Source organism: Equus przewalskii, chromosome 2 (genome assembly GCF_037783145.1).
Source record: "Equus przewalskii isolate Varuska chromosome 2, EquPr2, whole genome shotgun sequence".
Lineage (NCBI taxonomy): Eukaryota > Metazoa > Chordata > Mammalia > Perissodactyla > Equidae > Equus > Equus przewalskii.
The window spans coordinates 111,811,140-111,825,940 of NC_091832.1; the positions used below are offsets into that span (position 1 = coordinate 111,811,140).

General features: G+C 38.0%; 1 protein-coding gene across 3 annotated transcripts in view; it reads right to left on the reverse strand.

Annotated features, from left to right (window-relative positions):
• The window catches only part of UGT8 (UDP glycosyltransferase 8), an 80,462-nt gene continuing 65,661 nt past the window's right edge, over nt 1–14,801 (reverse strand). For all 3 annotated transcript variants that reach the window (XM_008529464.2, XM_008529465.2, XM_070609250.1), the window contains exons 3-6: nt 12,405–12,547; nt 10,864–10,940; nt 7,778–7,997; nt 1–2,639 (exon numbers count right to left, since the gene is read on the reverse strand). In XM_008529464.2, coding sequence (XP_008527686.1) covers nt 2,276–2,639; nt 7,778–7,997; nt 10,864–10,940; nt 12,405–12,547 — 804 coding nt within the window. In that variant the 3' untranslated portion in view covers nt 1–2,275. The remainder of the gene's footprint in view (nt 2,640–7,777; nt 7,998–10,863; nt 10,941–12,404; nt 12,548–14,801) is intronic.

A 14,801-nucleotide genomic window follows, 5' to 3' on the forward strand; every position in this document is an offset into this window, starting at 1 on the left:
TACCTTCTTGAAAACTTTACTTTATTAGAGAATCTAGCCCAAGTGTGGAAAATTTAAAATCACTCTATTTACCAAAACTGGCTAACAATAAGCTTACTAGAAAAAAACAACAATGATCAGTAAATACCTATACTTAACATTTTTAATTCTGGGACAATTTTAGGATCCATGTTGATGTACTTGTAAGCTAAATCCCTGTGTTTAATAATAATAAAAAAAAAACATTCTCACATGTAACACACTGTTTTCATACTCATATACACATATAAAACTTTGGAGACCTTAGAAACATGTTTATAATGGATATACATAATATCATGAAATAAAATCTGAATAAAAATGTTATTCCAACAACATTTCTCTATTTTTAAATCATGTTTATTGTTTAAGTTGTATCACAGTGGAGATTAACTTACGCTTAATCGTCCAGTGAGTGCCAACTGTCAACTTCATCCAATTCCAAAAAGAAGTAAAATCAACTGATTCATACACTCTAAGTCCTGGTACCACCCCACCTTCACTGCCTGTGTCTTTTTTCCTTTTTAACGGCAACACTATGATAAGATTGTGAAAAGGTATAACTAATAGGCTTATATGTGTAATACCATTTCTTCAAGTATTCAGAGAGCAGTACAGTTTGTCTGCATTGTACATTAGAAAACTACTTGTGACATTATTTCTAAGTATAGGAGAGAGGCTCCTGGTGGGAGTGGAACGAAGTTGTATGTCATAGTGTATGACAAGGATTTACAGCATTCTAGAATTTTCACAACTCTTCCCATGTTAGTGAATGCCATTAGGTAAATGTATTTTTCTACTCTCAGCTGTCAGACATGGGATTTCAAACTACGAATAAATAAAGCACACACTCAACATGTGTAGTGCAAATGCTAAGTAAACAGAGTGACGTGGAATAAGCTCATAGTTGCCCACTGGTGAACGGTTCAGCTGGGAGGTCCTGATTTTATGGCGTCTGTGACTCTCATCCCTACTCTCAAATGAATACTGTCACTGTTCCAGGTCAGCAGACGACTGGAAAAGGCTGCTGAGGTGGGGGTCGAGGGAGGGAGGAGGGAAACAGAAACTCATCTTCACAAACAAGTGGTACGATTTCTCTGTCACTTCTGTATCTCATGTGCAGTTTGATTTGTTTACAAGATCTCAAACCTCTCAGATGCAGCAGGTACCGATAATGGAAAATAGCCAATGTTCCATTGGAAAGAATTCAATGTTGGCACCTATGTAACACAGATTGTGTGGCCCAGACAAGAAAGGGGACGAAGAAGACCGTTTTTAAAATTAAAACTTTGGAAATATAACATCTTAACATTCAAAAACTACATTGTAGAAAAGCGATCAAACAGGTACAAAAACATTCAAATAACAGCCCTGTTTAAAGATGCCTTATAAGCAATAGTCGTCAGTACTTTGAACAAAAGTCAGAGCTTTGCAGCTTTGTCTTAATTATACACTTAACATTACTCATTAAAATGAAATAGAAAAAAACTATAAAATTATTCTGGAGGCAAATTATTGGTAGGGAGAAGACAAAGTAAAATGTCACAACTAACTTACACATTTACTTAATGGTATATGTTTTTTCTCCCAGAAGTGTCCATGGTTTGTAAGAAAAGGAAAACAAAAAAACAAAACAAAACAAAAAAAACTAAAACAAAAAGGTACAAAAATGGTGCCATTTATCTTTTCCTTTTCTTCCTCTGCATTCAGTTTTGAGGGAAAAGTACTCTTTTATGGAGGTGTTCTGAGTTCATATATATCAAATTCTAAAAGAGAAACATTTGGATCCTGTCTTTCTATTTCATTCTTGAATGTGTTGTACCTTCAACAAATATAACAAGCAGCCAGCTAAAAATTCCCTTAATTAGGAAAAATATTAACACACACACACACACACACACACACCCCAAGAAATCTTTTTAAGAGAAAGGAAACCGTACCTTATCTGGGACACACACATGTCAAGATTTAAAACTAAGGTCTGACATGGTCACTTAATTGATTTAAATAATTAAGGCTTCTAAAAGGTTCAGTGCCCAAACTCTCTGCCATCAGGATTCAAATAAAATACATTTTTGCATTTTAGGTTTGTGCTTTTTACAGCCATCTTAATTCCATAGAATTTCATTAGTAAGATCAGATAAGGGAGTGTTAGAATTGTTTACTGACGTTTTACTTTTAGTAGTTGTTAGACTAAATTATAGCAATAAAAATTCAATGACTGAACAGATTTGTTATTATCCCATGGGCCGTTGGCTCATTTCACCTTCTTTTCGTGTTTAATGTGGCCGTTTCTTTTGTACTTGCCATTGAGGATTCCATTATGGTAATGTCCATTAACTGAGCTATGCTTATTTCTAGACCACAAACTTTTGATTTTCCTGTAGATAAATTTTGTCACCCAGGACAAGAGGAAATAAAACAAGGCAGCACCGAGCAAAAGCACAAAGGCAATATCCAGTAAAAAATACTGACAGAGAGAGATCTGATGGACCGCGGCACGGAGGTGATGGGCTCCATTGTGACGAAGAATGTAATCGATCCAGTAGACAGTCCGATTGACAGGGTGACCAGGCTGATCCTTGTGGATTTCTGAAAGCTTCTGGGCCCTCTGACGGTAGCTACGGAGTGGAGGCAAAACACAGAATGGTCATGGAAATACGAGTCTCGTGACTCTCAACCTAAAAATGGGGACAAGAAAGACAGCTCTCCTCTATGAAGTACCTAGCATGTGCCAGGTGCTGTGTTAAGTGTTTTAAACACATTATCTTATGTAACACACTAAAATAAATTTTAAACAGGTGAGGAAAAGGAAAATCAGAGAGACTAAATAACCTGATTATGATTACAAAGTTGAGATTCAGATTCAAGTTTTTCTGACTCCAAACCCAATGCTCTTTCCATACTCTACCATATATCTCTTACACACATGTGATTCTTCTCTCCATATGCTTTGAAATACTATTAATTAATCAATGGGTCTCAACCAGGAAGAGGAGTGCATTCATTAAATTCTAAGAGAGGGATGGAGAAAAAAATGAAGAACTTTGTCCCAACACCTTTTTTTTTAGCCATGACATTTAATTTTGTTCAGATTTAAAATAACGTGAAATGATGGTGTGAGGTTATTGTGTTTATTAAACAGCTGAAAAGGGGTTGAGAAACACCACTATGAAGCCATATATGACATCATATGCAGTATGTATATATGCACATAAGTATGGATGGATGGATAAAGGAAACACCCTCTTAAACAGTTAAAAAAAAAATCAGTTAAAGGGGCCAGCCTCGTGGCCAAGTGGTTAAGTTCACGCGCTCCACTTGGGCGGCCCAGGGTTTTGCTGGTTCAGATCCTGGACGCAGACCTGGCACGGCTCATCAGGCCACATGGAGGTGGCATCCCACACAGCACAACTAGAAGGCCCTACAACTAGAATATACAACTATGTACTGGGGGCTTTGAGGAGAAGAAAAAGAAGAAGATTTCAAGAAAAAAGGAGGAGTGGCAACAGATGTTAGCTCAGGTGCCAATCTTTAAAAAAGGAAAAAAAATCAGTTAAAGAGGATAACCACAAAAAGTGATAAAATACCATGTAAACATTTTAATATAAAATACATAACTGCACGTGTGTGTGCCAACCTGTGACACATGGCCAAAGCCCTTTTGAACTTGGATCCCTCGTTAGAGTTTGCATTGTTCAGACAGAAGAAATAATTTCCAAGTGGAGGGATTATAAACCCCACATGGAGGATGTGGCCCTTGAACCGTGCTTTACAGAGGAACAGAAGTTTGGACATGTGAAAACTGGATGGGCCAAGAGAAGAGTGTGAACTAAATAATGAAGGTGGGAGAGCAAGAGTAGGCCCAGAACCAATTCATTTGGAAAGAGTGTGTGGCACAAGGAGCGCTGGCTGGAAGTTAAACTGGAAGATAAATCTTGCTCAAGGGTGCTCAGAAGGACAAAATTTGTAGCCTTGTTCTTAGAACCAAGGAGCCATTAGACCAGAGACTGGCCATTAAACCAGAGTTTGGGGGAGAGGATTAAAGAAAGGAAGAGACTGATAGCGGGAAGACCATTCAAAAGACCATACAAATGGAAAAGAGAAACTGCCCCACAAAATGGCAGTGGGATTAGACAGATGGGGAAATGGTGCAGTGGAAGAGCTGGCAAGCAGTTGGTAAGAGCCTGGATGAAATGCCAAGGAAAGGGAAAAGTCAGATGTAACCCACTGTTTCCAATTTGGATGACTCTCTTGGTAGCCATTAACAGGACATGGAAACACAGAACTTGGGACAGACTGAGGGAAATGATTCCAGTGTGGGACGGAATGAGACGTCAGGTCCAGAAAGCATTAGAAATGTGAGGTTAAAGGTATGGGATTATGAGCACCTAATAAAAAATCTACTCAGATATTTATGCATTGATTTGATAACCTTATTTTCTTTGGTATGATTTAGCTCAAGCCCTCAACATTAAACTTTAACAAATACGAAAAGAACAAATTTGAGAAGTACTGAACAGTATGGTGTTGGGACTGAGAAATCACAAATCAAGATTGCTACTTGTAGGTTTCTTTCTACAGAATCACATAGGATGAGAAAATGAGAGGAAGATTATTATTCCCATACTGCAGATTAGGAAAGAGATTAAATGATTAGGACAAGGTCATACATTTGCTAAATGACTTAGCCAGAATTTCAGCCATAATTTTCTGACTCCCAGAGTCCATGATCTTCTACTAAGCCATATTGCCTATCATGTTGAAAATTTCATGTGAAAACTAAAGAACATTGTAAAATGTTTGTTAACTATTGTTATCTTAAATTGTTTTCTTGTATTTTGAATAACTATAAGTTAATTTAAAAAAGAAAAGGCCCATTTTCTCTCTCCTCATAGCCTCACAACAAAATTACTGATATACAATAAATTCAGTTGCTTTAAAAGTGTCAAACCTCACCCAGATATTAAGAGGCCATCCTCATCTTGCTTTGTAATCTATCATTATTTCTAATTGATGGCAAAAGGTAAATTAGAAACTTTTGATTACTCTATTTTGTGAGAAGATTCTTACAGGATAAAAGGCATCTTTAAAATACAGAAATGAAATATGGAATCTTAGAAAATAAAATTCAACATTCTAATTTAACAAAGAAGGAGAAGGAAGACAAAACAAGCTTGGTCCTCAAGGCACCTTAATGTCACTGTGAATAGTACCCATTCTCTAGAGATGATTAAACGGATTGCATGTGACGAGGGTGGTTCTGTGGGGAATCTGACTTCCGCCACCGTTGAATAACTGACTGCCTCGTATGAAACTCAAGAGGCTCGCTGGTCCTGGATCAGCCCTTATCCGCCTCAGCTATGTGAGTATGGAGTAAGGACTCTCATCAGCCAGACCCTTAACGCCTACCCAGGAGCAGACTCATAAAGCTGGATGCCTACGAACCAACCAATTTCCCATGACTTCCTTTCAGAGGCAGCAAGAACACGGATCAACTGGGAAGGAATCTGGGGGTCTCACGGATAGATCAGTTTGAAGGGGAAGTAAGTTTCCATGCTAGAAGTGGTCTCAAATTTAGTGGTAAGTGGCAGGGTCCTTTTAGCATAGTTTGCATTACAATTCAAAATTTCTTCCAGCAGGAGTATGAAGATTGAGAAATGAAAAAAAAAGAAAGAATAGTGTGATTAAAATGATCACCTAAGCCACTTCAAAACTATTCTTAGGAATTTCTTGGACAAAGCCTCTTTTAATAAAATGAATTACCTTCTAAGGGGTTCACGTGACTTGCACATTGTATTTTACAAAAGGGTAAGTACCTCCTATTAAAACTTAATAACCACAGGCCGGATAGGGGCTAAGTGAATAAAGATTAACTACTCATCTTTCTCCACAAGTTGCTTTAAAATAATAAAATCTCCAGTCTCAAGAGAATTCCTCCCAAAGAGAAAAAGCAATAGTTTCATTAAATAAATCCAAAAGCCATTAAGGGAAGAAGTAAGATGTGTAATGATTTCATTTAACGGATGAGTTAAAAGAAAAAAAAAAAAGTAATACTTCTTTAGCAATATTGTTTACCTGGCTTAAACTAGAATATCTGGGACACAATATTAGTGAAGCAAACCAGCCTTTTTAGTAATTATTTGCATATTAAATGTGGGACGTTAGCATATATTTGAAGCAAAGAAAGATAAGTGACTTCAGTTTACATACAATGACTTGTTAGCAGAGAACACACTACCCAAATCATTGTCATTTTTATATTGACTAAGACATCTTCCTATCCTGAATGTAAACAAGACTTCTAGTTAAATATTTAAACTTTAAAAGAGTTATATCAATTAACTCATGTCATATGCATACTTTGTGGAGTGATGTACATTTATTCACTGCACAAAATAACAAATACTCTGAAACCAAGCACTTTCGTATACTTGAAGATTGCACACCTGGGGTTTAACAGCAGTGTGACCTGAAACTATGGCCTGGTCTCTGTCGGATCTGGCCCTGTTTATACCTCGCAGAACACAGCCAGGCTGAGGATGTGTGAGGACGGGGTAATCCAGCCTTTCTCTCTTTTCTGCAGAACCAACCAATCTCAGGAACTCTGCAGCCACGCCCCACAAACTCTACTTCAGGGGTGCACTTTACAGCCTTCCTGAAAAAGCCTGGACTATACGCATCCTTTTCCAAAGGAACATCAGGTTTTGAAAAACACTAGGCTCTAAAAGAAAAGCTACAGAACATACATGAAGCAATCCCATACTCGGGCAACTCTAGTCATAAAACATGCTGTTCCAAGAGCCAGAGTTGCGCCCAGGACACTGGATGCTGTTGCAGGTCAGATCATGAAGGCCGCCCGTGAGCCCACAGGTGGCAGCACAATGAACCTCCGTGCCCTCGACTCCAGCCTTTTATATGAAAGGTGCTTCGTTTTAGATAAAAGAATTTTACTGATTGATGGTTGTTTCTTAGAATATGGCAGTGTTTCTCAATGCAGTGTTAAGCTAAATCCCCAGGGTATAAACAGAAAAAGCTTACACTCTTCCAAACATTAATGACAACTGAATTGTAAGATCAATGAAATGCCATGTAAAGATGGGGAAAATTGCTGCTTTGATTTAAAATTACACAGGCCGGCTCACCACCCTTTGAGGCTTGTTTGTGAACTGGGTTAACTCAAGACACACCAAGAATTTAAAAAACAAAATAAAGATTCTGATTAGCCTTTTCACCTGAGTAACGAAATCTTGGCACTTCAGTGACACCCAGTACTAGGTAAACCCAGCAGCAGAGAGCGCAAGGAGCACCAGCTTTGGAACCAGACACTCCTGGCTCAAATTTCTCCCCTACTAGCTGTGTAACTATGGGCAAATTGCTTAAGCTCTCTGGGCTTCACATCCCTCAAGTCTACAATGAAAATAACAAAAACAGTGATATATAGTTATTAGGGGCATTAAAATGAGAGGAAGGACACAAAATGACACACTGCACGGATCCAATGATTGTTCCTTCCCACGGTAGTTTCTCCTCAGTTTGGCAAATCCTGGTAGAATATCATTCAAGGTCATACATAGCTGGCCAAATGATTGCTATCTTTATTTTTCAAATTATAAAAAACATGCACAAGGCATTATACATAGGAATCTAAAGGATATTTCTATCATTGGTTTATTGACAACCTATTGGCAATAATCGGCAACTGACAATATGCAGTGGTATCTATATTCATCTGCTTTAATATTAATTGAAATCTTACCTGGGATTATTGATAACTTTCACCAGCGCATCATACAGTTCTCCTTCAGTAACTGTCTTCCATTCCAGCAATATTCCCATGCCTTTTGCCTGTACCCGGGTCATAGTATCATAATGGTCTCCAAAGAGGGGGATCCCCACCACAGGGACACCATGATACATAGTTTCAAAAATACTGTTCAAACCACCATGGCTCAGGAAGGCTTTAATATTTGAGTGCCCTAAAGAAGGATAAAAAAGAAAACAACTTACAACATTATGTATTACTCTAAGAAGAGATTTTCCAGAAATTTCCTAAAAGTTGACACTACAATAAACATCCATTTTAGATACAGGACTGTTTTTTCTTTTTCAAGATTGGCCCTGAGCTAAAATCTGTTGCCAATCTTTTTTCTTCTTCTTCTTCTTCTTCTCTCCAAAGCCCCCCAGTACACAGTTGTATATTCTATTTGTAGGTGGCTCTAGTTCTGCTATGTGGGATGCCACCTCTGCATGGCCTAATGAGCCGTGCTAGGCCCACACCCAGGATCTGAACCAGCGAAACACTGGGCCGCTCAAGCGGAGTGCATGAACTTAACCACTCGGCCATGGGGCCGGCCCCTAGATATAGGATTTTTAAAGGCATCATTTCACTGATTCCTGCTCTACACCAATTAAAATGCTTGTTATATACATAATTATCTGATTTGTATCTATCAATGAAAAGTCATTCTTAAGTAGTTAAAATTTATAGCTTTAAAAAGGATATTACAACTTTCTCTCAATCACAAATATCAACTGAATAGCAACATCTATTTAAATGGCTAGTAATTAACAGGAAGTCGATGAAAGCAAGAAATGTCAAAAAATGCTAGAGTACAACCACATTCTACTAAAAATAGACATCTAATTTCTGTCTATTCAAGCATTTATCTATATTAAAGTCAAATACACTTTGTGAAAAAACATATGTGAAAATGTGGGGCTGGATTCCAGAAGTCCATGGAGAGTTTATGAGCTTATCCAAGGAGCAAGAGTGTACAGCACACAGTATTCACAATATTCAAGTCATGTCAGCATCTGTGCTTCACAATTTTAGGGGAGTTTTACACTTTATATTTTAGTTATACAAACAAGCAGGGACAGACACTGATAAAAATTAGTCGTAAGAGATGGGATGTCATCTAACATCCAGCTGTCACAAGGATAAAGAGAGAATTTATCAAAATTAATGAGATACATAGTTCAAAACACAGATGTCCTCGTGAACAGCCTATGTTTCACAAAGGATCAAAAGACTTGCCTAAGAAGTGTAAGACAAAGAAACGTTGCATTTAGGAAGTGCGTTATACGCTAGGAAGGAATTACAGCTTGCAAAAATACAAATCTTTTAAATATACAGAAGACAGGTACAAACGGACTCTGTGGGTGAACCTCTCAGTCTCAATGGGGCTCCAGGACTTTCCCACCTCAATGTCCAGGGTCTCTCACAGTCAGGGTCTCTCATACTCACCCACAAGTGGCTTCTCAACTCAGCCCAACTAAGAGAGATGCCCCTGCAGTGGATTTCAAACTCTCTTTTTAGCAGCAGAATGCTTTCTTTGAACAAAGTCTTACCACCAAGCCCAGCAGTGAGAAATAAAGCAGAGCTGGTATGTGGAGGGCAGGGGAGTATGGTGACAAGATCAGGGAAGACCACTGATGTATTCCCACTTCTTATCCTGGAGGAATCTTCTGATCATAGTTATAGGCCAACAGAGGACCCACAAAGGTCATGCCCAGAGTTTAAAAGAACACTAATCTTAGAAAAGGCAGAGAGTGGAGATTCTGAGGACCCCAGAGGAGCTATGAACTTGAGGAGGGCCCATGGTGTGGACTGCTGAGTAGCTACAGGTGGCTGTAGGGCCTCACAGAAAAAACCCTGAGAACAGTTGAGACGTTCCCACAGAGCGCTGTCACGCTGTTGCACTGAGAGAGCTGAGGGTCAAGACATCTTATTTAAATTTCCTGCTTCCTTCCTACCTTCTAGGGAAGCTGAATTCATAATAGTAAAGACATAAAAAAGAAAAGGAAAAGAACACAAGTACCAAGAAAAGTAAATTGCCTTTTTTTTCAGTTTTATCATTTATAGAATACCTATAATGAACTAGATGAAAAGGAATTACACGATCAAAGAAAATTTCTTACTGCTTTTTATTTACAAAATTCAATTTGCTAGTTATTAGCAAGGGTCATTTTAGTTTCTAAAAAATACTTTAAAAATAATATTTAACAATGTTATTTAAAATTTAAAGCCACTTTTAGACAATCTGTTAAATTTTAGTGTTATTGAACAAATGATAGTCAGTAGTGCCGAATTCAGTAACATTTTTCATGATCTCCTTATAAATAATATCTTAAAGGATAATATGGTATTACATTTACCTAGAAATTTAATGAATAAGACAACTTACATTTTTACTATCTGTGCTTATTGAACATAGAGTTAAATTTATTTATACTCAAATATCTTAAAAGATATGTATATAATTATTATTTTAAGTTTGAGCTGAAGATCAGAATCCCAAGAAATAAATGAATCAAAAGAAATAAAGTGTTTGAAAAATGCCTGGTGATTTAGAAAGAAATCTAGACAGATGATCCAAACAAAGTTAAAATAAATTGACTGTTTCCTTGGCCTTCTGCTTCTCTCTGGTTTCAAACAAATGAATTTCTCTGGGTTCTCAGATACACCTGTAATAAAACTATAACAAAACTCTACAGTTTCACTGTTTTAATTTTATTTCTTTTAGCTGATTAGCTTAATTAGTCATAACGTTACTCACTGCTAATTTATAAAGTTTAAGAATATTTTCCAGAAAATTAAAATTGGTGACTGGTCAAAAAATTTTAATTTATAGGCCCAAATGACTATACTTTACAAATCATTTTCCAATAAATAATGTTGTTGGTTTGAAATCTATGACTTGAGATCCTTAGAAAACATAACAACCTGTCATAAACTAACATAAACTATATGCCTATTGTACAAGCCACTCAAGCATAAGAATCACATTTACACAACTAAAATCTAAAAACCAGGTAAGTACTCACACATCACTGACTTACCAAGCAGGTCATTTTGTGGTAACCATTCTATGAGCTTAGTGTTGTTTCCTAGATTCTTTGGTTTAGTTCCAGAAAACCTGAAATGTACACCAGACAAGGAATCTTTCAAAAATCAAACTTTATTCCCAGTGTAGACTCTGGTTACATTACCAGACCTAAAATAAATGTTACATGATCTTTTGTTGATATCCTTAAGAAGGAAAGCATGTTCAGTAACAACAAAAATCTGATTCAGTTTATTTAATTTCTTTTTCACATTTTCATTGACTGAGGGATAAATAAGAAACACTTTGCTTATACTGAGACCTATTGTCCTTCAGCATTTCTCAACTAAGATGGAGCAAAAAGCAACCGAATAAACCCAGGCTAGAAAATCATTCTCCACCAGCACCGGGAAGGTTAAATAGAAAGGAGCAGGGACGGCCTCCCCTGGGCAGCTCCAATCCGTGATACCTGGAGCCTAGGGAAGGCATCAGAATGGAAAGAAAGCAGAAAGTACTCTTCTCTAGCGTAGCCCCAGAGATAGGAGTTCTAATTAGACTCTTTCCTGCCCTGATCTTTGAAAGATAAACCATAAAGGTGCTTAACAACTGAGAGAATGGCAAGAGTTCGAACTGAGCCAACAACTGTCCTAAATAAAGCAGAAGCGGTGCTTTCTGGGCTAAGCCTAATACAGGAAATCCAATAGGACTGGAATCCGGAGAGAAAAGTCCTAAGTGGTCAGAATAAAATATGTATCTATTTCACAGCTCAGCCAGGAGCAGCAGGAGCTAATCCTTACACAGTCATTAGAAAGGAAAATCCCGTATTACTTAGAGCCCACTTGTAATGGCTTGAGACTGGGGCCAACACTGTTCACTGCTGCATCCTAGAGCCCGGTGGTGGTGGCGTTACTAAATACATACACGCTAAATCGAGTGCTCAGGTCTGACTTGTACACACTCTGTCGCAAATTCCACAGCCAGACAGACATGTGTTGGCAGTGCCTCTCCCAGGAAGCTGGGGTAATTTATGGGTCTGTTTTAACCAGAGTTAACTGGAAAGTTATTGTGTTTTTAAAGGCCTGGTCTTTTGGAAGAAAGAAATCAAAAGCATTTATAAAGGAGACGAAGTGGGAGCCCAAAAGGTTCCGTGAAATATTTGACCTATTTATTCATTCATGCATCATTCTCTACCACATTCCAACAGTGCTTTGAAGGAGTACATAGAAATGTGTGCAATTACAACAAGAACTTTTAAAATGATAATAACTAATAGAAGGGTAAATGAGAGCAGAAAGCTGAGGGTAACACAAAAATGCATCCGATACAAGAATAAATCATTCTGCATCATGTCTTTTTTCTATGCTCTAGGCTAGATGTCTCTTTATCCATCACAGTCTTATAAATTAATCCCAAGATTTCACCACACTAAGAAACGAAATAAAGAGTCAGGGGCATCCTGCCAGGGAGTCGATGTGCTGTGCTTTCCTGGGAGCTGCGGGCTAAGCAAGAGCATCCTGAAACCCAAGCGTGAACAAACACTCTACATCGCTACCTTACCTCCAAAGCACTTTTTGGGGCAATCTCCCCAGAGCTCCAGCCAGTTTGTTAGCAATGTCTTCTGACAGATACTTGACACCCGCTCCAAAAGACACCAGGACAAAGCCATGTTCATGAGCACCATTGACCCACCTCTGAAGATCCTGTACATCAAAACGTGGGAGTTAATTTTACAAAAGACCAACATAGTTCATAATCGGTGTTATCAACAACCTAGTTTAAAAAAGGCTTCAGGTAATTTTCTTAAACAATTAGAAAGCAAACAAGAGGATATAATATTTTCCTTTAAATAACTGCTTTTGTTTAAAATATTTCATCTGACAACACTAACCGAAATAAAGAGGGCAGACAGTTAATTTGGTAAGGTCAATAAGTTACAACAACAAAAAATCAATAGCTAACGGCCTAAGATCCAGACAGGGGTCAAAGAATTGAAGCTGATGTTTCAAACACGGTCAGAGATAAATGTGCATGAAGATACAAGAGAAAGATGTGGATCGCACATATGACAAAAACATTAACCACCAACCCCACCCCTACCCCGGGAAATTGTTATTTTAGAAGTGGGCTGATTTTATCTTGGTCTAAGCTTGATAGCTTTCATCTCTGCAGAGCCATACTGTATGACATAACTGAGAAAGAGAAGGAATTAGCTAACAGTTCCAAAGATCCATAGCATAAAGAGTTTTACTACTTCTCTAAATATTTCTCCAGCTCCCAACGAACAGAAATCGTACATGCTCTGTTGTAAGGCGTCCACGGGTTCTGGAAATCTCTGAGAGGTCACTCTCCCTCATTGTGTGGGAAAATGCTAAATTCTCAAACATGTCCTTATACAGCCAATAGATGCTGGGCCATAGCAGATCTGACGTTAACTAGCGACAACTCTAAAATTGCAGGAATTACTCATTTCCCAGGAAGACACATTAACAAATTTTTGCCAGTATGGTTGATTTGTACTGAAAATGAAAGCAGTTTGTTTTAAGGGACACCACCCCTGCTTCATTTTATTCTGTAGGCACAAGCTTGCTTTTATGGTAAGTTATTCCTTTGAATAAATCTTTGTCAGACACTGAACTTCAGTTTCCCGTATGAAAACTAATAAAGCAACAGCACTTCAAGGAACACACAATTCCACTGTAAGGAAAGCAAACGTGCTGTCCGTCAGCAACACCTATGCCATAACAGAGTCAGGAAAACAGGGAGGGCGCGATGGAGGCCCTCTGTATTCATAATGTGCACAGTGAGCCGCCACAGTTTCCCTCACAGAACCTGCAGGTCTCTCGTTCAGGATAGATGAGTTACTGCCGTGACTGTGTCACCCATGCCCTCTGCATTTCACACCACTTTCTGGCATAACCTGATTTGCAGCTGGGGGTAAGCGCACAGAAATAAGTTATCATCACAATGGTGTCAGCGCCTAGCTCAACACCAAGTATTTCTATGGAAGGGTAGGCCTCTCTCCATCTTTCTGTTCTTTGCTTTTGTCCCTTGTCGTTTTATCACTTAATGAGATCTTTATTAACTGGCTGTATCGCACTCATTCTTGGCAGGGAAGAGGGGACCACATTTTATGCCAAAATGAATCAGTGAATAGTGTCACTACATGACCGAGAGTGATGACGGAAAGAAGCATATCCTCCTAGCTACTGAGTGAGTAAAATAGGCTCTAATTATTTGGGCGGGATGAAAACCTTATCAAAACACCTCATTTTCCAGGAAACTCTAGTTACCTATGAATATATGAAGAAATAGAGAATATACCAACTTTGGATTAAAGCTTTTAAGGTATATTCTACTACGTTTACCAAGAATATGACAGGTGCTGAAAATATAATGGTATTATCTGTGGATTCAAAGAAATAAAAGTAAATTGATTTAAAATTTTAATTTCATGTACAGTCCTAAGCCAGCTGCAGATAAACAAATGTAAATGCTGCATGGTAGAAGGACTGAACACATACGGTGTCTTATCCCTGTGGTTGGTCTTCAAATAATTCATCACCTTCTATCCAATTCTCTAAAGATGAAACTTTCAGGGTCAATGCCACCTACAAAAAATTTACACTCAGAAATACTACGCCTTATGGTAATAGCATTATTTAAATTTTGTTTCCCAAAGACTAAAAGGTCTTGGAGTTTCAACTGAGTCTAGGCAATAAACACTTCTTCTGCTGTTTGTTCTTTGCACTGCATGATATAAAATGAAACACATAAACCTATTTTACTAGCTTTCTTCCTCTCATGGTCATGGATCATTTATACGAATATATTCAAGCATACTGCCTCCATGGATATGTAAAGGAGTAGAGAAAATTTTATTCCTTATGGTTTCCTTCAGGAAAAATACTTAGTATTTTTAGAAGATAATACTCTCACCTCTATATACACATGCAG